The sequence below is a fragment of the Hyperoodon ampullatus genome, assembly GCF_949752795.1.
Source record: "Hyperoodon ampullatus genome assembly, chromosome: 10".
NCBI classification, from domain to species: Eukaryota; Metazoa; Chordata; class Mammalia; order Artiodactyla; family Ziphiidae; genus Hyperoodon; species Hyperoodon ampullatus.
In genome coordinates, this window is record NC_136923.1 from 44,400,470 (window position 1) to 44,420,942 (window position 20,473).

The window sequence follows — 20,473 nt, forward strand, 5'->3', positions numbered from 1 at the left end:
GATAAAATTAATTTTAATAATTATTTCACCTAATTCAATACACCCAAAATATCATTTCAACATGTAATAATGTAAAAATTATTCATGAGATTATTTTATCTTATTGTCATGTCTTAGAAATCCAGCGTGTGGATAACTTACAGCACATTTCTGGCACGAAATGAAAGCGTTAAAAGGGAAATGTGGATCTGCCAAGACAATAAAGTTGTGTTTAATGGAAAAATATTCCACACTGCTTCGGGTTTTAATACAAATTAATTATAATTAAATCAAGTTTAAAATTCTGGTCTTCAGTCACACTAGCCACACTTCACGTGCTTGATAGCCACAGATGGCTACTGGCTACCGCATTGGGCAGAGCGAGTCTGGACTGTAACTACCTTCAGACGTGGCTCCCAGAACCATACCTCCCTGCAGACGCCCGATGCAGCTCCGGGCGCAGGGAAGCCCCGATCCTGCAGTTCCGGAGGTCTCCACGAGGCGGCACTAAGGAGCACACCCTCGACAGCGCGCGACCTGCGTCCAACCCCGGAAGCTAAATTCCGCCCTTATATCTAGTTCCTCCGGCTTTCTCCACTCCCGGATGCACTCTGCCTAATACTCTCAAGTCCTGAAGACGGCGACGGGACAGGATGGGCAGGGCAGCAGAGCCTCGCAGTCCGCTGAGCTAGTGAAGAGCGGCGCCTGGAGCCACTCACGTGCGGTGGGCGCGCAGGTCCCGACCCCCGACCAGCGCAGACTGCAGAGAAGCCCCGCGGTAGAACGCGTCGCCCGGCTACCGCCATCGCGTCGTCTTCTCTAGAATCGTCAGGGCCGGGCCTGAGCTCCCACCGACGGCACCCCGGGCCCAGTGCAGTCGCAAGCCTCCCCTCCAATGATTCAGAAGTCACGCCCGGCGCTGCTGCAGCCTCAAGATGTCGGAGACAGGGTGGAAACGCTTATGGTAACCTGCGGGGAAGGGAAGGCAGGGGTTCCGGCATTGCCGGCTCGGGGAGGGAAATTCGGAAGGTTGCCGAGGGTCAGCAGCCCTCGGGGAACCTTTTCTGCCTCCGGGATGCGCGCATAACCGGTTGGGGACGTGGCGGCAGAGATGGAGTTTGACTAAGGGATTAAAAGAGGGGAGGGAGGGAGGAAGGAGAGAAGTTGCAGTCCAGTCCTTGGGACAGGCAAGCAAAGGTCTCGCTCCTGTATTGGTAATCTGGGTAGAGGTAGGCGGAATTGCCGGGGCTTTGGCCGGTGTCGGGGGGTAATGTGCCCGCGTGCTCCAGAGCGAGGTGCGAGCGCTACGGGACGTTGCTTTGAGTTGGATGCCTAGAATGACAGGTGGGAGGACACCTGGGTAGATATTTGGACCATTGCAAAGCCCGGCAATAACGCTAAGCCTGAGAAGCGGCCGTTGCTCGAACGAGGTGGGTTATGGCTGCACAGCGCCCGCGGGCTGGACCAGGTGGACTCTCCCGGGAACCGGTGCGGTTTGCCAGCGCCACGAGGCCACGCCCCTCCCGCGCCTGGATTGGCTGCCGTGTTCGTGCCGCGGGGCTGCCATTGGTGGAGGCGGAGGCTGGGCTGGGCCGGCGAGGATGGTGTGGCTGAGTTGCTGCTAGCGGTGGGTGGAGGCGGGGATGCGGCTTCGCTTTAGGCCGGGAATGCGGCAGCGGCTACTTTTCTCCCTGAGGTCAAGGTCACGGGCCACCTGCGCCGGGGGCAGGGCAGGGGTGTGGGGTTTTTTGTTTTGTTTTGTTTTTTATCTTTAACAAAGGTGGAGGCGGGGACCGCTCTGTTTACATCTTATAACATGTGCTTAAGTATTTCTTTTTGGGTCCTCCAGCTCTGGCCTGGAGATCTGAATTGGATTTAAGATATAGTTTTTTTGAAGGGGAGTAGGAGTTGCTTGTGGAATCTGTTTGCTAACTATGCAAGTGCTGCTTATTGCCTTTATGTATCTATGTATCATTGTTTGGTTGTTTTTGCCCTACCCCCCCCTCAAAAAACAAAAAAAACAAACAAATAAAAAAGCCCGCTGTATTACTCGTTTTATTTACCTTGAATAAATTTGGGCTGTTTAGGGAAAAAAAAAATCAAGCATGCCTTAAAGGGTATGCCATCCACCACTGACAATATCTTAAAAATGAAAAGTGTAAATTCTTTTTAATACAATTATGTTACCTGTATTTTGTGTGTGTGTGTGTGTTTGTGTGTGTGTGTGTGTTACGCGGGCCTCACTGTTGTGGCCTCTCCCGTTGCGGAGCACAGGCTCCGGACGCGCAGGCTCGGCGGCCATGGCTCACGGGCCTAGCCGCTCCGCGGCATGTGGGATCTTCCCGGACCCGGGCATGAACCCGTGTCCCCTGCATCGGCAGGCGGACTCTCAAGCACTGCGCCACCAGGGAAGCCCATGTTACCTGTTTTGTTTTGTTTTGTTTTTTAACTATCAGAGGTTAATCTATACTGCTGGTGTATCTTTTGCATCTGTTCTATGCTAATAGACCTGGAAGATTACAAAGTTAAAAAAGTTATGGGCTCTATGCATGCATGTATCCACAAATATTTATTTAGACAATAAAATGTTCAAACAATGTGCTGTAAAAATAAAAACATTAAGAAAATAGTTCTGCAATGGAGGACAGTGTGTTGGGCGTTGGGGAGCAGTATACAGTAGTTCCGTACACAACCTGTGAGAGCATTAGAGAGGCAGCTCCAAAGAGAACTGCTTAGAAGCTGTAACTGCAGGCCATTCCTACAGCCTTACTGGAGCAAAGGGCTGGAGGGAGCCAGGGGAGAGTCCCCTGTCCAGGGATGTGGCCTGCAGGGCCCTTTAAGCTTTATCCTGTGGAATTGTGCTCAAGGGAGAGCCATGTGCAGATTTCCTGTTAGATGAAGTGATTTGTTCATTCATTTTTTTTTTTAAATTTATTTTTGGCTGCATTGGGTCTTCGTTGCCGTGCGAGGGCTTTCTCTAGTTGCGGCGAGCGGGGGCTACTCTTTGTTGTAATGAGCGGGCTTCTGACTGTGGTGGCTTCTCTTGTTGCAGAGCAGGGGCTCTACGCGTGCGGGCTTCAGTAGTTGTGGCTCGCGGGCTCTAGAGCGCAGGCTCAGTAGTTGTGGCGCAAGGGCTTAGCTGCTCCATGGCATGTGGGATCTTCCTGGACCAGGGCTCGAACCCGTGTCCCCTGCATTGGCAGGCGGATTCTTAACCACTGCGCCACCAGGGAAGTCCCTGATTCATTCATTCTTGATTGTTGAGCACCTGCTGTGGACCAGGCTCCGTGGTCAGTGCTGGAGGAACCACCATGAACAGGACAGTCCAGGCCTCCTCTGTCCTTGACCCTCAGTCATAAGGCAGGTGGGCTCCAGCGCCGTGGAAGCACTGAAGAGGAGCACTGAACGCGAGTGTGGGGTTAGGGTAGATCAATGGCAGGGTGTTCACTGGGATGGAGCACCCTGGACGAGAGGCACATGGTGGGTGAGGAAGAAAGATGAGTTCAGGTTTGGAAATGTCAACACGCGGTGCCTGTGGGACATTGGATTAAGTGGATATGGGAGTCTGCAGAAGACAGGTTGCAAGTGTGGACCGAAGGGTGGAAAAGAAGAGGCCCTACATGTGAAAGCGGAGAGGCCGGGGAAGTGGGAGGAAGATCAGGACAGTGTTAATCCCCGAAGCCGGAGGCAGAGCACATTTCCAGAAGGAGCTGGTGGTGGTCAACAACCAACAGCAGAATGCTGCTGAGCTGCCTGGGAAGTGCCCTGGACTGTCACTTAGACTGGGAGGGATGGTGAAAAGAGCATGAACTTTGAGTCCTAGCCGATGGCTTCAAACCCTGTGACTTAGGATACGTTGTCATCCCTGTGAGCTCCAGTTTCATCTGGAAAATGGGTTTGAACATCTAGCTCTTATGAGCATTGTGAGATTTCGAGGTGCTGTATATGGATGCCTCACCCCAGGCTGCTCTGGTAGCGGGGGTTGGCACTGCTGAGGCTGGAGACCCCCAAGGAGATCACTAGGATGGATCAGTGGGGGGCAGGCTCTGGGAGGAATGAGGGGTCATCAGTAGGAGTTGGTCATGAAACAGTAGGTAGACCAAGGAGTCTTATTTGTCTCCCAAATGTCCTGCTGGGACATGAAGGAGAGGCAAGCGTGTGGAGAACCGTGGACAGAGTTTCCATTAGGGGATGTTGAGTTTGAGATGTCTACAGGCCATTCGAGGGGAGGTGGGGGAAGCATGGGGACAGTGGACTCGGGAGAGAGGCTGAAGTGGGCTGGAGGTGTGGGCGTTGCCAGCATGTGTGCGTCGAGCATGGTGTGGTGTGGAGGTGAGGGTGCCCTGAGAGGCCGCAGCTACGGGGAGATAAGAGGAACAGCAACATCTGTGTCTGGGGAAAGGAGGCTTAGAAGGGCAGCCAGAAACCAAAAAGAGAGGAGCGGCGATCAGCTGTTTCAAATACACCAGAGAGGCCAAGTAAGAGAAAGCCACAGACGGGAAAGGGGTTCTGGGATATGGCAGGTCCTTGGTGAGGCAGCTTTAGTGGAGGGGCTTTATCTGGATGGCAGACTGGGGAACCTGAAGGGTGACTAGTGAAGAGGGAGTGGAGATGATGTGGCATCAGGCTGGAAAGATGGGGGGCTTTCAAGCTTGTTCCAGACACAGGAGAAGATGTCAGTGGAAGTAAGAGGCTGAGTAGGCAGGGAAGAGAGGCTCACTGATGCCATAAAGGTTCGGATGAGGCTGAGAAACAAAATTCGTGGGAATATGGGTTAGCAAAAGGAGCAGGACACGCATTTGATGAAGTTGTTCCCGTCTGGCTTGGTTGTACTTGTGGTCTTACCTTTGATGCTTGGAAGGCTATTTGAACGTGGTTATAAGCTCCAGTATTTATTATCTGAACTTATTAAGTCCTTTTAAGGAATTCCAGTTATAAATTGAGACTTGCTTTTTTGGTGAAACGTGGAATAATCTTTCTTCTCTGTGAAACAAATACCACAGATTACAAACATTTTGGTTCTGGGTAGGTAGTTTTTTTTGACGTGTGTAACAGGCAACTTCATCTTAATAGCATTTTAGGACTATAGTATGCCATTTATTAAAAAGTAATAGTGCAAAAGACATTTAATGAGAAGACAGAAGATCTTTGGATGGAGTTTGCCAAGTGTCTCCTTTGGAAAAGAGGACATTTGTTTCCTGCTTGGATTTTTAAAAGTGTGTTTTCACAACCATTTGATTGCGTCTGGATTCTGGGGCATGCCGTGGGGCCTCTGGAGTGTGCTTGGGGGGAAACACAGTCAGTCTGCAAGGCAGTCCTGCCCTTCTGGGTGCCGCCTCTCGATTAGACAGTGTGTGTGACTCTCCCGGCTTAGAGGACAGCCAGCAAACCCAGGAGTGGTTGCTGGCCTGTGGCGCCCCTGTGATCTGTTTAGGTCCCAGTGAGACGAATGGGTATATGACAGGGGGAAAGTTTTACATTAAGGAAATGTATGGGTTTTACAGGAAGTGGCACAGACGTTTCACATTCTACCTGCTCACTTATGGTTTCACTTCCTTTGTCTTACTCCTGTAAATAGCCTGCAGGCCCTACAACCAAAGGAACCTGAAACCAGCAGTTCAGAGTTAAAACACTGTTCAGTTGATTTTTGCTTTTGTGACAAGAAGGAGTTGGCCTTTAACTTACCGTCAAGACAAGTAGGGAGGTGTGGTCAGTGGCATAATTCACAGATGGAAATTACCGTGTTGCTCAGTAGGAGCAAAGTTATCCATAAGTTTTTAATTATCAGTAATTACTAAAGTTGTTATCGGTAAGACCAGAAAGCTACCTCTTGGAGTATACTGTGTTCTCAGCAACATTCCAACACTGTTCATTCCTGGCTATGCTCTTCCCTTCTGTGAAGTCTGACGCTAATACAGGGCGCCACCAGGTGAGTTTCTAAGAGATCCTTACAGAGAACTGACTGGTCCAGGTGTGGCGAAGGCTGAGACAAAGCTGCTGACACAGTGTTCTCTTGCCCCGCAGTTGCAGCCCGTGATCAAAGCTTTCCTGTGTGGCTCCATCAGTGGGACCTGCTCTACCCTCCTTTTCCAACCCCTGGATCTCCTCAAAACGCGCCTGCAGACCCTCCAGCCCTCAGCCCGTGGGTAAGGCCTGCTGCCCCCTTCCCCCGCCCCCTCACCCCCTTTTCACCAAGGACCTGGTTTCAACAACTTCCCTCAGACACTGGCGCATCTTTACTGTGTTCAGTCAACTTCCATTCTGTTGGATGAGCAAAGAGAAACACAGGCCAGGCCGAGCTTTCATGTGTTCTATATATACTCTGTTATATTTGACATTTCTCTTAATTAAGTGGGGTCCTTCCCTGAGTAGCTTCCTGGGATCTGCCTTGGTGACGTTTGCATTTTACTGTGCCAGCCTGTAATGTCATAACTGTGCTGCCTGGCACAAGTAGTGGGTGGTTTTCTGGAAATAAGGTAGGTATTGAGTGTATCTTGTGTGCCCCCTGTTGGGCTCAGTCCTGTGGCAAGTACACAGAGTGTATGTAAAATGAGAAGTTATCCCATTGCTTGCAGTGGGAATGGACAAAGAATCATGCACCTGCCACATCATGAACGCATAGGAACTCAGAGTAACCCCATGGTGCCTTTTAGAGATTCTTAAGTGTTCTAGAAAAGAGTCCATACAGAGAAGTCTGTGAGTGGGGAGTTCTTTCACAAGGATGTGGTCTAAGTGATTTCTCCTTCCTTGCCTCCATTTTGTCTGCCTTCAGATCCAGACGTGTTGGGATGTTGGCTCTGCTCTTGAATGTGGTTCGCACGGAGAGTCTTTTGGGCCTCTGGAAAGGGATGTCCCCTGTAAGCTGCCTTTTGGGTCTTGTCTTGCACCCCCTCCTTTAATAACTAGCCATCTCTCATCCACCTCACACCTCCTCTCTTTTAAGGGTACATGAGGTTGGAGGTGGTGGGAGGGCCTTTCTGGTCTTCCTGCCCGTCCCTCTCACTGTCGCTGGCTTCCATTTGAGGGCCCTGGGAATAGCACACCTGTGCGCCCTGGGCACGACTTCTTAGTGCAGCATGAAGTCCTAGAGCAGAGGCAGCTGGCGCCCCACCTGTCAACAGGCCTTGCCCTCACCCCTCCAGTGCCTCCACACCTGCATTTCTTCGCCTAGACAGCTTTTTCTGTCCTTAGGAACTCACTTTGCTGGAAATGGCAGGGAATTCACGCTCACCCCAACCCCGCAGCAGCCCTTAACCAATGAAAGACGAGAGCTGATGTTTAAAACTTCCCTTCCCTCCTCGGGTGGCAGGGTAACCGAGGCGTGGACACTGATTCCCAGAGTTCCCCAGAGGGATTCCGTTGCCCATGGCAATAGCTGATGAGATGACACAGTCTTTGTTGGCTGCCTTCTCTCCCATCTCATTTCCCTACTCTCCCATTGGTGTTCCCTCCACACCTTAAATCGACTCCTTGCATGCGAATCCTGGGTCTTCTTTGGGGAAATCCAGCTCAGACAGGATCTTACGTGTTGGTGTTTGATTCCGTTCCTCCCTCCGACTTGTTCTGCAGTCCATCGTGAGGTGCGTCCCTGGCATTGGAATCTACTTTGGCACTCTCTACTCTTTAAAGCAGTACTTCCTGCGAGGCCATCCCCCCACTGCCCTGGAGTCAGTCATACTGGGGGTGGGCTCCCGCTCTGTTGCGGGGGTCTGCATGTCACCCATCACTGTGATCAAGACACGGTACGAGGTGAGTGGGCAAACAGAGACACTGGGCTCTTGAGTCGAGTGGCCACTGATGCCGCCTCCCAATTTATAACCTAACACAGGGTTGATGTGGTCGGAGAGCTCATCTGTGTCGTCAGGCCAAGCACATGCAAACTAGAGCCGCCAGGGCTCCGGTAATGCACCCTGAGGATGTCTTCGTTCAGTATGCAAACCCAGGGCCACTGTGCCAGCCGTTGGTTCTGTGCTTCCTTTGCAGAGCGGGCGGTACGGCTATGAGAGCATCTACGCGGCCCTGAGGAGCATCTATCACAGCGAGGGGTACCGGGGTCTCTTCAGTGGCCTGACAGCAACACTCCTTCGTGATGCCCCCTTTTCTGGAATCTACTTGATGTTTTACAACCAGACCAAAAACATTGTGCTTCGTGGTACGGGTAAAGGAAGGTGTGGTGGGAAGAGATATCCCTCGAGAGATCACATCCTCACCACTTTCTCTGAGATAGGAGACTATTCGTTGTTCTTAGCAGCTCCAGATTCTTATCCTAGTTTTAGAAACCGAGCCATATCTGCATTGTGTCAGGCATGGGACCCGGTGCTGGGATGCAAGGGCAGCCATGAAGACATGGTCCCTGCCCTTTTGAGTTTATAGCTTTCTAAGGCAGACTACTGTTAGTATGTAATTCTTGAGTCGGGGAGGGGATAGGATAAAGCTCATTTTGTATACGTTTTGCAGCAATGCTTCCCACATTTGCCTGATCTTAAGAATTCTGGGTCCTACCCAAGGCATCCTAAATCAGAAGCTTTGGGGTAAGACCTGAGAGACTGTATTTTTCAAGAAGCACTTGTTGTGATTCTTATCAGACAAGTTTGGGAAATCCAATGGGTCAGGAGCTAGAAGAAAAATATTTTCATGTCCCTTGCTGTGCTCCTGGTTAACGTTGTTTTGAGCCCTCCTTTTGGATGGAGAGAAAGATGCTAAACCCCTAGCATTCTGGCAGGCCCACCCTCCCAGTAAGCTCGTGTTGTCAAGACATGGGCAAAATCGACAGGCAGTAAACATCCACCCAGGCAGAGCCAGGCATTGATAGAAACACATCCTATAAAGTGAACCTGCATTCAGTAAGGTGTCTATGGATAACATGAGCAAGGAATTGCAACCAAAGTCGTTTAATTGGGAAAGCCAGAATGCCACCCCCATGACAGTGGTGTCAGTTGGGGTGCTTTGGGAGATTTGCTGCTTCTCCCCAGGCGCCAGGAGGTGTGACACTACAGGTCACAGCCATACCTTACAGGAGAAAGTTAAGGCAATAAGGGAGCTTGGATATACATTTTTAACTTCTTCATCCATCCTAAAATTTTTTTTTAATTTGGTATTTAGAAATCATTTTATGCCTACCAAAAAAGCCACAAGAATAGTACCTATAACTCCATAGCTCTTCATATTCTCTTTCTATGTGTATAATTGTTTTCCTCAAACCATTTAAGAATAAGTTGCAGACATGATGCCTCTTCACCCTTAAATACATCAGTGTGTACTTCCTAAGAACAAATGCATTCTTGTATAACCATTGATAGTTCTTTCATCTATAGTCTTGATTTCTCCAATTTTCCCAATAATGTATTTTGTGGCAATTTTTATTTTTTATTTTCAAGAGTATAAGCCAGTTATATAACCTCAGCGTGGGTTTCCCTAATGTTTCCTTTCAACTAGATTCATTTATACCTTTTTAGCAAGAGGAGCACATAACTGAGGTTGTGTCTTCAGTGCCTTATATCAGGAAGCTCACGACATCCATTTGACGCACTGTGGGTGATGTTAACTTTTTATCACTATAAAAATAGTGTCTCCAATGAAAACTCAATTGTTTGTTCTTTTGTAATTTCTAAGTATCTCTGTGGGGAGATACTTTGAATCTATATAAATCTATATAACACCTCCTGTCCATTCATCCATATATTTTAGCATCAGTGAATGACTCTTGCCTGAATCAATTATGCTGATGGTTGTAAAAAGGTGAACTTTTAGTTCCATTATCCTACTTACACTGATTAGTTTAGATTTTGAATTCTTAGCCTTGTTTGAATCCAGACCCTTCTGGCTTTCAGGAAGAATTAGTGGGCAACTTGGCATGGATATTTATCTGATGAATGTGGGATTTATTTATAACTGAATGTTGCCTTTGTCCTGTTTCAGACCAGTTGGATGCAGTCCTTGTTCCCGTTGTAAATTTCAGTTGTGGGATATTTGCTGGGATTCTGGCCTCACTGGTAACTCAACCTGCAGATGTTATCAAAACTCACATGCAGCTCTCCCCAATGAAATTTCGGTGGATTGGCCAGGCAGTGACACTCATTTTCAAAGTAAGGCTTTAGAATAAATATTGGTTCATATTGTGGTTAAGGCTTTCCCTCTAAGGCAGTAGCTCTTATCCTTTACATGGTAGAATCACCTGGGAAGCTTTTAAAACAATCCCGATTCCCAGCTCATAACCTGGGCTTATCATATTAGAATCTCTGGGGGAGATGAAACCCTGGCATCAGTATTTTAAGTTCCCTGGTGATTCCAATGTGTTGCCAAGGTTGAGAATCACTGCTAAAAATCTATGGTTGTGGGGTTTTTTGTTGTTTTGGTTTTGTTTGTTTAGGGAGGGAGCCTGACATTAGGACAACATGTGATATTTGTTAAACATGTATATTGTTGGGCTTTACCCCAGACCTACCTAGTCAGGAGATCTGGGAGGACTCCTTAATCTAATCAAGGATCTAGGAGAAAATGTAGTCAGAAAAAAATCACAGGCACATTGTTTTGTTTCCAGGAGTTTGCGCTAATGCAAATGGACAGATGGTATTGAAGATAAAAAGTACAGTAATTGTAAAGTACACTAAAATGCTATTTAAAAGACACTGAGTAAGCCCTTTGGAAACATGTACTGTTATCAGATATTCTTTTTGAGAGTAAATTTGTCACTTAGATCTTTAGATGTTTCTGTACTTCTCAATTTTTCTATGTAGCACAGGAAACATGTAAGCATCTGCAGCAAGTGTCTGCCTTATCCTAGATATAAGCAAGTATTTGTGACTCTGATCATATTCATCACACTGCTTAGGTTGCCTGCTTTCTTATTCTTTATACCTAAAATCATGAAGTTTGAAAATAGAGTCTTCAGTAAATGTGAAAATGGTAAGATTTTCAGCGAAGAAATAAATTCCCCTGGATGGAGCAAGCCTAAAAAAGATAAAACTTAGCAACTACTCCCCCAAAATTTTTTTTTAGTTAATTGCCTCCTTGGACCCAGTATTCGTAGTTTTAACATTATTTATAAAAGTCTAAAAAGTAAGACTTAACAATGGGGTAATGCAGAGAGAGATCCTCACTCTCATGCCAGGTATATAAGTGTATTGCTGCTTTAGTCCCAGAGTTTTGGCCTCCATTTTCCTCCTAGGACTATGGGCTGCGTGGCTTCTTCCAAGGCGGTGTCCCCCGGGCCCTCCGCAGAACTCTGATGGCAGCCATGGCGTGGACAGTCTACGAAGAGATGATGGCCAGGATGGGCCTGCAGTCCTGACCGAGCCAGGACCAGGCAGAGATGGGATCTGTTGCCCTGCCTGGTTTCTGCCAAGGACCTCTTCAGCTCACTACCCTGGACCCGGACGAAGTCCTATCTGGAGAGGCAGGCAAACACGTCATCTTCAGTTACCCAGCTCAAGAAGAGAATAGGTGGGCCCGACTCAAGCCTTCCAGACCTCCCAGAAGAGGAGTCACTGACATGGACATCATATTGGGGAGTTAGGAGAAGGGTCTGCATACCCTGCAAGGCTACTTGAAAAGGCATTTCCAGAGAGTGCTCTGTCCGGTGGCTCTGCTCAGCCACCCACTATGCCACAGTGCCTCTTTGGATCTGCTCTTGGGCAATGCAGCGCCAGGGATGCTGTGGGCCGCCTGCAGTGGCGGAGGAGTTCCAGCAGCCAGGCTGGATCTGCTGAGAGAGGAGTCACTGTCACCAGGCTGAAGTCTGCCTCTGAGGTGATGTTAGGATGAGGAAGAACAGATGTCACGACTTCATTGGTTCCTCATCGACTTCTCAGAGGCTCCGGAGAAGGGGGGCAGTGGCTTCCTAGCCCCTAAGTGTCCAAATAATATTGTTTGATCTTGGCTCCTGCACTGTTTCAACTCCAAGTCGCTCTGGCATTTTTCTGCAGCTAAAGTTGGATAAATAAAGTGAAGCACTTTATCATCGAAAAACCTCAAGTGCCACGACTCTGCTCTAAAATAACAAAATAGTCTAAGGTGGCTGACTCTTGAACTGTATAGGTCCTCAAACCTAAAATTTTTTAAAATAGCTTTATTTTATATATCATACAATTCATCCATTCCAAATAGACAATTCTGTGATTTTTTTAGTAACTTTACTGACTGGTGCAGCCATCACCATAAATCAGTTTCAGAACACAGTCACTCCCCCGCCCCTAATAAGATCTCTTATTTACAATTAACCCTCGGTCCCAGCCCCAGCACAGCCTAGGCAGCCACTGAACTGCTTTCTGTCTATAAATTTGCCTTTTCTGTGCACATAGTGTCATACACTACGTAGTCTGTTGTATCTGGCTTCTTTCACTTAGCATAACGTTTTGGAGGTTCATCCATGATGTGGCATGTTCAACACTTTATCCTTTTTTTATGGCCAAATAATATTCTATTGTGTGCCTATTTATCCATTCATCAGTTGATGAATGTGTGAATTGTTAGCACTTTTTGGCACTTACGAATATTGTCACTATGAACATTCACGTATGAATCATTTGTGTGGACATATATTTTCATTTCCCTTGTGTACATGCCTAGGAGTGGAATTACTGGATCATGTGGTAACTATGTTTAATCATTTGAGAAACTACCAGACTGTTTCCAAAGTGGCAGCACCATTTAACATCACCACCAGAAGTTTATGAGGGTCCTGATTTCTGCACACCCTCCTCAACACTTGTTATTGTCTGTTTTATTTATTGTACCCATTCTAGTGGGTTCTATCAACTTTCAAGCTTAGGAAGCGGCTGTTGTTTTATCCAAACAGCAGAAGGGGGAAGTTTGATCTCCTGGTTAAGAACATGGGCTGTGATCCAGGCGGCCCAGGTTAAAAGGCTGGCTCTCCACCTACTTAGACACATTTGAAATTGTCCCGAGGGGATGGGGATAGTAATATTTCCTACCTCCCAGGGTGGTGGCAAGGGTTAAATGAGCATATGTTTCTGGTGCATTACATTAGTTTCCTAGGGCTGTCACAGCAAACCACCACAAATTGGGTGGCTTCTAACAAATTTATTATCTCAGTTTGGAGCCTACAAGTCTGAAATCAAGATGTTTGCAGGACCATACTCTGAAGGCTCTAGGGGAAGATGGTTCCTTGTCTCTTCCAGTTAATCCCATGGTGGCTGGCAATTCTTGGAGTTCATCAATCCAATCTGTCTCTGTCTTCACAATGCTTTCTCCCCTGTGTGTCTCTCTGTCCAAATTTGCATCTATTTTTAAGGACACCAGTCATTGGATTAGGGCCCACCCTACTCCAGAATGACATCTTGATTACATTGCAAAGACCGTATTTCCAAATATGGTCATGTTCATAGGAACTGGGGGTTAGGACTCCAACATATCTTTTTGGGGGACACAAGTCAACTCATACATATTAAGTTTAATGATTTATAAGTTTAAGTTTTAGGTTAGAATGCTGTATTCAAAATTATAATATGGAGAGGAGTATGGGAGAAGACAAACCAGGATCCTAATCTCCTAGTGGTACCCAAGCCACCAGTGCTTGGTGACCTATGTGTGTGAGGCTGTGTGCTGGGGAAAGCAGGGGAGCACCTAGGGCTGGAAATGGTGTGCTTGGGGCAGGAATGCAGGGCAGGCAGCTTAACACGGATGATGGATGGAGTGCCTGCCGCCTAAGGACTTAGCCTCTGAGGCAGGATGTTCAGGTTTCTTGGCCTCTTCAGTCTCCCTGAACCTCATCTTGGGCTCTGGGAGCCTAATGCCAGTGGGGCCCAGCCAGGGGCTCCTGGGAGTGGAGGGGCAGAGATAAGCCCCAGAGGTGCAGGCTTCATCCCAGTGCAGATTTGCTCTCCTTATACACAGCTGGTGAATTTCAGCCACCAGAGTCCCCTCCCTGCTCTTCATTTGTTCTTTTGGGGGCAAATCATCTTAAAATTGGGAGAAATCGTCTCATTTTCTCTAAATATGGAGTAAAACTGAAATTTGCCATTATGAACTCTGATTCCAGAGGCAAGTGGCCCTGGGGTCTGCATATCCCAGGCCCCCAGAATTTGTTTTTTCCTCTCCTGCAGTCTCCCACAAGTATTAAAGTTCAGAAAGGAAGTGGCTAGTGAGCTTCAGAGGGCTTTGGAAACACTGCCCAGTGCCCCCCCGCCCTTTTTAAATTGATTCGTTCTTGGCTGCCTTAGACCTAAAGCAAATTATTTAGGGGCGGAGCTTTGTGGGAGTAAACAGTCATCTGGCGCTAGAGATAAGGCCTAGTAAGGCAGGAGGCAAAAAGGGCAGAAGCAAAGCTTTCAAGCTGCTATACTCAATTTCCAAGAATATGTTATGAAATATCTCAATCACAAGAGTAGAATAGATGGTACATTGCCCCTTCACTCACATCACTCAAATGGAACAATTATCAGGATTTAGCCACTTTTGCTTGTCTTTCCCCTCTCCCCCACCTCGTTTTTTCTTTCCTTAACTGAAACTTTTAAAAGCAGATCCCAGACATCATACCATTTCACCCTTCCACATTTCAATATGCACCTCTAAAAATTATGGACATTTTTCTTAGGTAACTACGTTATTATCCTACTCGAAAAAAGTTAACATTTTTTTTTTTGCTTATCATCCAATACCCAGCCCATATTCATGTTTCCCTGATTGTCTCAAAAATTATTTACAGTTGGTTTATTTGAATCAGGATTCAAACAAGTCCTAAGATTCTTTCACCAGCTGTTAGAAAGGGTAAGTAATTTTGAGGCAAACCACGGTTAAAAAAATGAGTCATCACTTCCTGAGGGCCCAATCAAGTCAGGGAACCTAGCAATAGGACTCCGGGGGGTTGCAAAGCTGAGATCTGCTCTCCAAGGCAGTGCTCCTTCCACGCCTCCAGGCTGAGCAGTGTGCACTGCCACCTTCTGGCTGCCTTCAAATTCTCAAATATCAGCTTTTGTCACCACGTCCTCTCTAAAAAAAACTGGCTCAATGCCATAATCTGTAAGTGTTCTTTCACCTTCCAAGTTCTTCCCTGCTCCTTGGGAACTACTGGCTTAGGTAGCTGCTAAGCGCTATAATGTCAGTGGTTCTCAAACTTGGCTGCACACTGGAATCATCAGGGAGCTTTAAAAACCACTGATGCCTTGGTCGGCCACCCAGACGTTCTAATGTAATCAGCTCAGGTTGTGGCCTGGGCATGAGTAGTTTCAAAAGTCCTGGTGATCCTAACGCGTGCCAAGGCAGAGCACCTCGGAGTAGCCCTGCAGGGCGGGCACCACTCGGCTTTGCTAACCCAGGCTCCAAGGGTTAAAGAAGGAGCTCTTGTGGGCGGAGCGGGGCCTCCAGGGTGCGGGGCGTGGCTCTGGGGCGGGGGCGGAGCTCGGGCCCGAGAGGACGGAAGGCGGGAGCTTGCAGGCAGCCGGCGTCCAAATCTCCGGGCTTCAGAGGACGAGCGGAAACGCCTCCAGTTTTCAAAACAAAGAGGAGAAGCGGGAGGCGTGTGAGGCGCGCAGGGCTCAGATTGGTCCCTCCCGCCCGGTCGCTTCAGCATCATTGGGTGACAATGGAGGGGAGCCCGGGAATCGGCTGGCGCTCGGGGTCCGACGGTTCGCGGGCGCCTCCGAAGATCCCGCCGGCCATGGAGGAGCTGCAGAGCCGCTTGCAGGAGACCCTGGACCTTCTGTCCTCGCAGGAGCTGCGCAGCTTCCGCGACCACCTCAAGAAGGTGGAGCCGCGCGTGAGCCAGGTGAAGCTGGAGCTGGAGGGCCGCAACCCGTCGGAGCTGGCCAGGCTCCTCGCCAAGCAGTACTACCCGCCGGCCGCCGCCAAGCGCGTCCTCGTCCAGGTGCTGGAGCAGCTGCCCCGCGCCGACCTGCTGCCGCGCTGGCAGAGCGCCGCCGCCGACGGCCCGGGTGAGCGCGCGGAGATTCCTGGGATTGGGGGGACCGGAGGCGGCGCTTGGTGACCGCGGGGTTTGGCCCTACCGCCCGGGGATTCCCGGATTGGCGGAGGGAGGACGGACCGGGATTCCCGGGCAGGGGGAGGGGGGACTGACTGGAGGGAAGGGGGACTGGCGGGGAGGGGGGTGTCCTAGGTGAGCGCCGGGTTAGGCCTGGGGCACAGGTGAGCGGCGGTGGACCGAGCTTCAGTAGGGTTGGGTGGGGGAAGTGGAGCAAGGAGGATGTGGGCGTTAAGGGACCAGTGAACGCGCGGCGGAAGTGGGAACTGGGGGATAAGCGGGCAGGAGAGAGACAGTTCCCAGGCACGGAATCCAAGTGACCAGTCCAAGAGTAGCCATCAGGGTCTACCAGTTCATTCTGGGGTTGAGAAATCAGATTGACTCAGCAGGCCTGAGATGCATTTTTAACAATTACCTCCAAGTGATTATGATGGGGGAGGTTTTTAGATGATGCAGTGAGAAACCCCGTGTTGGAATCCACCATTAGAACATTTGCCATAAATCTGGGAAGATGTGGCTTAAGATCAAGAAATGTAACAAGCTGGGGGCGGTTAGGGTTTCCCCTTGTAAGTTTAATAAATGTATGTGTGTATAATATGTGAGTGAGTTTGTGTACATAGAGAAAGAGAACGAGAAAGAAAGAGAACACTTCTACTGGGCACACTGAGGTAGACACTAAAATATACTGTTGCTGGTCTCTGCCATCTCATGCTCATGATATGGTTGAGTTTTTTTTTCCTTTTTAATTATTTTATTAAATCAAAAGTACAACCGCTACTTAACTCTACACACACATTTAACATTTTAAGGAATAACGTTACGTGTCATTACACCAAATTCCTGGCTAATAGCTCTCGAAAATTTTGAGAAAAATCACGCGGAGGGGAAGGGTAAGCTGGGACGAAGTGAGAGAGAGTAGCATTGACACGTATACACTACCAAATGTAAAATAGATAGCTAGTGGGAAGCAGCTGCATCGCACAGGGAGATCAGCTTGGTGCTTTGTGACCACCTAGAGGGGTGGGATAGGGAGGGTGGGAGGGAGACGCAAGAGGGAGGGGATATATGTATGCATATAGCTGATTCACTTTGTTATACAGCAGAAACTAACACAACATTATAAAGCAATTATATGCCAATAAAGATCTGGTTGAGTTTTGAGGCATGTTGCTTTGCTGACTTTTAGATTCCTAATGGGTGACGACTGTAAACGACCTCAAAACATGGCCTGTAGGCAGAATACTGGCCCCACGAAGCCTTTGATTCTCCCTTGACTGCATCTGCACAGCACTTATCATAATGTCTCTCCAGGCTTAGTGGTTAATGTATCACACTTTTGTTATCACCCCTTTAAACTGTGAGTCTCTTGCAGTTGGTAAACTGGGTTTTTTTGTTTTTCAGAATCAACCAAACTACCCGGTATCATGACTACACACTGTAGGCACTCCAAAAATATTTGAATTGAATGCTAAGAGTTTGTTTAATTAAAAAATTAAATAGGGTCTAGTTCCTTTAACTTCATTTTTCTCTTCATTGATGTCTTGGTCTCCTTTTCTGGAGGTGCATGTTCACTAATGTTCATTGGTGCTTCTCCTTTTTCATCTCTGGCCTGGCTCTCCCTGCCCCTGATTCTGACTGGGGCCTAAGGGAGTTCTGTTAAGTTTTCATCCTTATGAGTTTGGGAGAGGGTTTTCAGAATCCTAGAAACCTGTTTTAAAACATAAGAGGCAACTGATTTCCTTGGGAGGTGCTTCCTGTTAACAGGAATGACAGCAGATCATGATTAAGAAGAGAAAAAAGAAAAAAATATGTTCTTTTCTGTTTTGTCTTTTCATGAAAATTCATTCAGTGATTCCACGAAAGATTCCAAAGAGAAGCTATGACTGTGTGGAAGGTGAATTGGTAAATATCTGGACTCTTTAAGATAGTATTTAGTCACCATTTGAACATTTTTTTGTGCTGCTTCTGTTGGATTGGAGGTGGGTATCTGTGTCTTTGTCTCAAGTGGTCAGATCTCCCTGCTTTCCGTTATAAATAGGAAAAGCAAAACATTAGCCAGATAAAACCACTTTGCACGCATTAACCAAATGAGGTAAGCACTGTTAGTATCTGCATTTTACAGACGAAGGCATTGCAAGCTGTGTGGCCTCTCGAAACTACATAAATTGCTGGCTTCCAGCCTTTTTTTGCTTGTTTTATTATGGACATTTAAAACATAAGCTAAAGTAGAGAGAAGAGAAAAATGAATCTCCAGACTCCAGCCCAACCTACTCTTTGCCCTGCTTCAACAATTAGCAACGTGGCCAATCTTGTTTCATCTGCTCCTCCCCCCGCCCCCCCATTATTTTGAAGCAAATTCCCCAGCTACCATATCACTTTCATACATACAACACTTGAGTATGTATTTCTGAGAAAGACTTTTTCCAAACATAGCCATGATACCATTATCATACCTAGAAACAAATTCCTTATTGGCAGTCAGCCTTCAGATGTCCCTGACTGGCTCTTATGCCTTTTACAGTTGGATTGAGTCAGGGTCCGACTCACACAAGGTCTACACAGTTACACTTGATGGTTTGTCTCTTAAGACGCTTAATTTATGATACCTCTCCCTTTGACCTCTTTTCATGTTTGTTGACGAAACCAGGTTATTTGTCCTGTAGAATGTCCCACATTCTGAATTTTGATAACTGCAGCCCTGTCATTTGTCATTTACCATTTTCTTTAAATGGGCAGTTATGGCTATGTATAGGAATTTAAAAATAAGATTGGCCTATTCGTCCTAGTTTGAGAAAGGTATTTGAAAAAATTATAAATGAAGTCATGATGAGAGAGGAAATCAGTTTTGTGCCCCTGCTCTGAGCTGGGAAACGTTATCATTAACTCCAGAAGAAACTCATTTCACATATAAGGCATATTTGGATTTGGTTTGGTTTAAATATTGTTTCTTGGCTTTCCTTGAAAACAGGACCGTTATGACCTGAGTGGCAGGCGGAAGGCCTTCCTCATGTGTGTGACGAGGAACAGGCCGGGCGCTCACCAGGATGTCCTACTGATGGAGGACTGGCTTGGCCAGTGCCAGTTCGAAAATACGTTGTGCATCGATCCCGACAAAATGGTACCAAGTTAAAAACAAAAATGAAAATTTGTGGCTCGGGACTTCCCTGGCGGTCCAGTGATTAAGACTCCGTGCCTCCACTGAAGGGGCGCAGGTTTGATCTCTGGTTGGGAAACAGAGATCCCACATGACTTGTGGCACAGCCAAAAAATAAAAATAAAAAGAAGAAAAATTGTAGCTTGGATATTATAATTTTCCTTCCTTTTTAAAAAAATTGGGTTTTATTACCTGGTTAGAACCAGGGCCTGCTGAGCAATGGATGTGTATGTCCTGATGAAATTCTTACCCAGCTTACCTGTTGGATGCGGATGCTTTTGTCATGTTAAGTGTGTGATGATACTCCAGCTTCCCTTCTAGTCAAGCAGGGACCTCTTGGGTCCCTGCATTTGAAGAGGGAAGGGAATCCAAGAAGGTGTAAAAGTGAGTTGGGCAAGGAGGCCCAAGGACAAGCTGTGAGTCCAGAGTAGGCAAGGTCCAGAGCATTTGGGAACAGGAAGACCAAGGGGACAGCTTTGAGAGGTCATCAAGCAGCCAGGCCAGAGGAATCCCGGCAGCATTAGAGCCCAGGGGCTTTGAAAGATCCTGGTGGGACTTGCTTAGAACCATGGGAGGGGTGGGGAGAGGAGTTGCTGAGAGCCCTGGGCAGAACTGCATTGTGATTTAACTAGAGGACACAAGAAAATGAGGTGGAAGAGCAGTGGTGGTGGGTGGGAACTGCATTTTGACCTCTCTTACCCCAGCTGAGTCCTGGCCTAGCCCTGCCCATGTTTTGGGATAATAATAACTGAGGAAAGTCCTTCATAGACCCCAGGAGGCACTGCTAGTGAATATCAAGGAACAGCACAGCAGAAGGGCAAGGAAAGCAGCACACACTGACCGGTGGAATCTTGTTTCTTACTAGTTGTTACCTTAAATCTTGTTCTCAACTGAGGGTGATTTTTGTCCCCCCAGAGGACATTTGACAATGTCTGGAAACATTTTTGGTTGTCACAACTGGAGGGTGCTATTGGCATCTTGTGTAGTTGCCGAGGTAGAGCCAGGGTGCTACTGAACACCCTACGGTGCACAGGACGGCCCCCAAGGCAAAGATTACCTGCCACAAAATAATAGTGCAAGAGTTCTAGAAATTCTGTCTTAAATTAATTGACTACTTTCTTATCTCTAAAATGGGGGGGGGTGATAGTAATTTATCTTGTAGGGCTATGGTGAGGATGAAATGAACTGCGTTATGGAAAAGTTCTCAATAGTAGCTGGCTTATAGTAAGTGCTCAATAAATTTTGATTTTATTATTTCAAAGCTAAAAACAGACTCCTTCATGTTTCCCAAGGATTGTACCAGAATCTCTTCCAATATTACGTGATTTTTTTAATCCTGTCCTTTCCATTCAGATTACAGATAATTGCCAGTGTTCTTCTGGTTTATTCTCCCAAAGGTCCAG

At 47.5% G+C, this 20,473-nt stretch overlaps 2 protein-coding genes across 4 annotated transcripts; both read left to right on the plus strand.

Annotated features, from left to right (window-relative positions):
- Positions 1–874: 874 nt before the first annotated feature.
- Positions 875–11,989, plus strand: SLC25A38 (solute carrier family 25 member 38; the record flags this gene model as incomplete). 3 transcript variants are annotated; one of them, XM_079712552.1, is made up of 7 exons in its annotated part: positions 875–943; positions 6,004–6,125; positions 6,752–6,836; positions 7,549–7,728; positions 7,963–8,137; positions 9,898–10,064; positions 11,147–11,404. In XM_079712552.1, 7 exons carry the CDS (start codon positions 875–877, stop codon positions 11,267–11,269), a joined length of 921 nt encoding a protein of 306 aa, XP_079568678.1. In that variant the 3' UTR covers positions 11,270–11,404. The 3 variants fall into 3 exon arrangements, with proteins under 3 accessions (XP_079568678.1, XP_079568679.1, XP_079568680.1); XM_079712553.1 differs by having other exon boundaries at positions 7,963–8,131; XM_079712554.1 differs by lacking the exon at positions 9,898–10,064 and having other exon boundaries at positions 7,963–8,131; positions 11,147–11,989.
- A 3,531-nt stretch (positions 11,990–15,520) lies between these two features.
- On the plus strand, positions 15,521–19,202 carry LOC307058905 (uncharacterized protein; the record flags this gene model as incomplete). Its single annotated transcript, XM_079712607.1, has 3 exons — positions 15,521–15,869; positions 17,766–17,818; positions 18,885–19,202. The coding sequence occupies 3 exons, from the start codon at positions 15,521–15,523 to the stop codon at positions 19,044–19,046; spliced, it is 564 nt and encodes a 187-aa protein (XP_079568733.1). The 3' UTR covers positions 19,047–19,202.
- Positions 19,203–20,473: the final 1,271 nt, after the last annotated feature.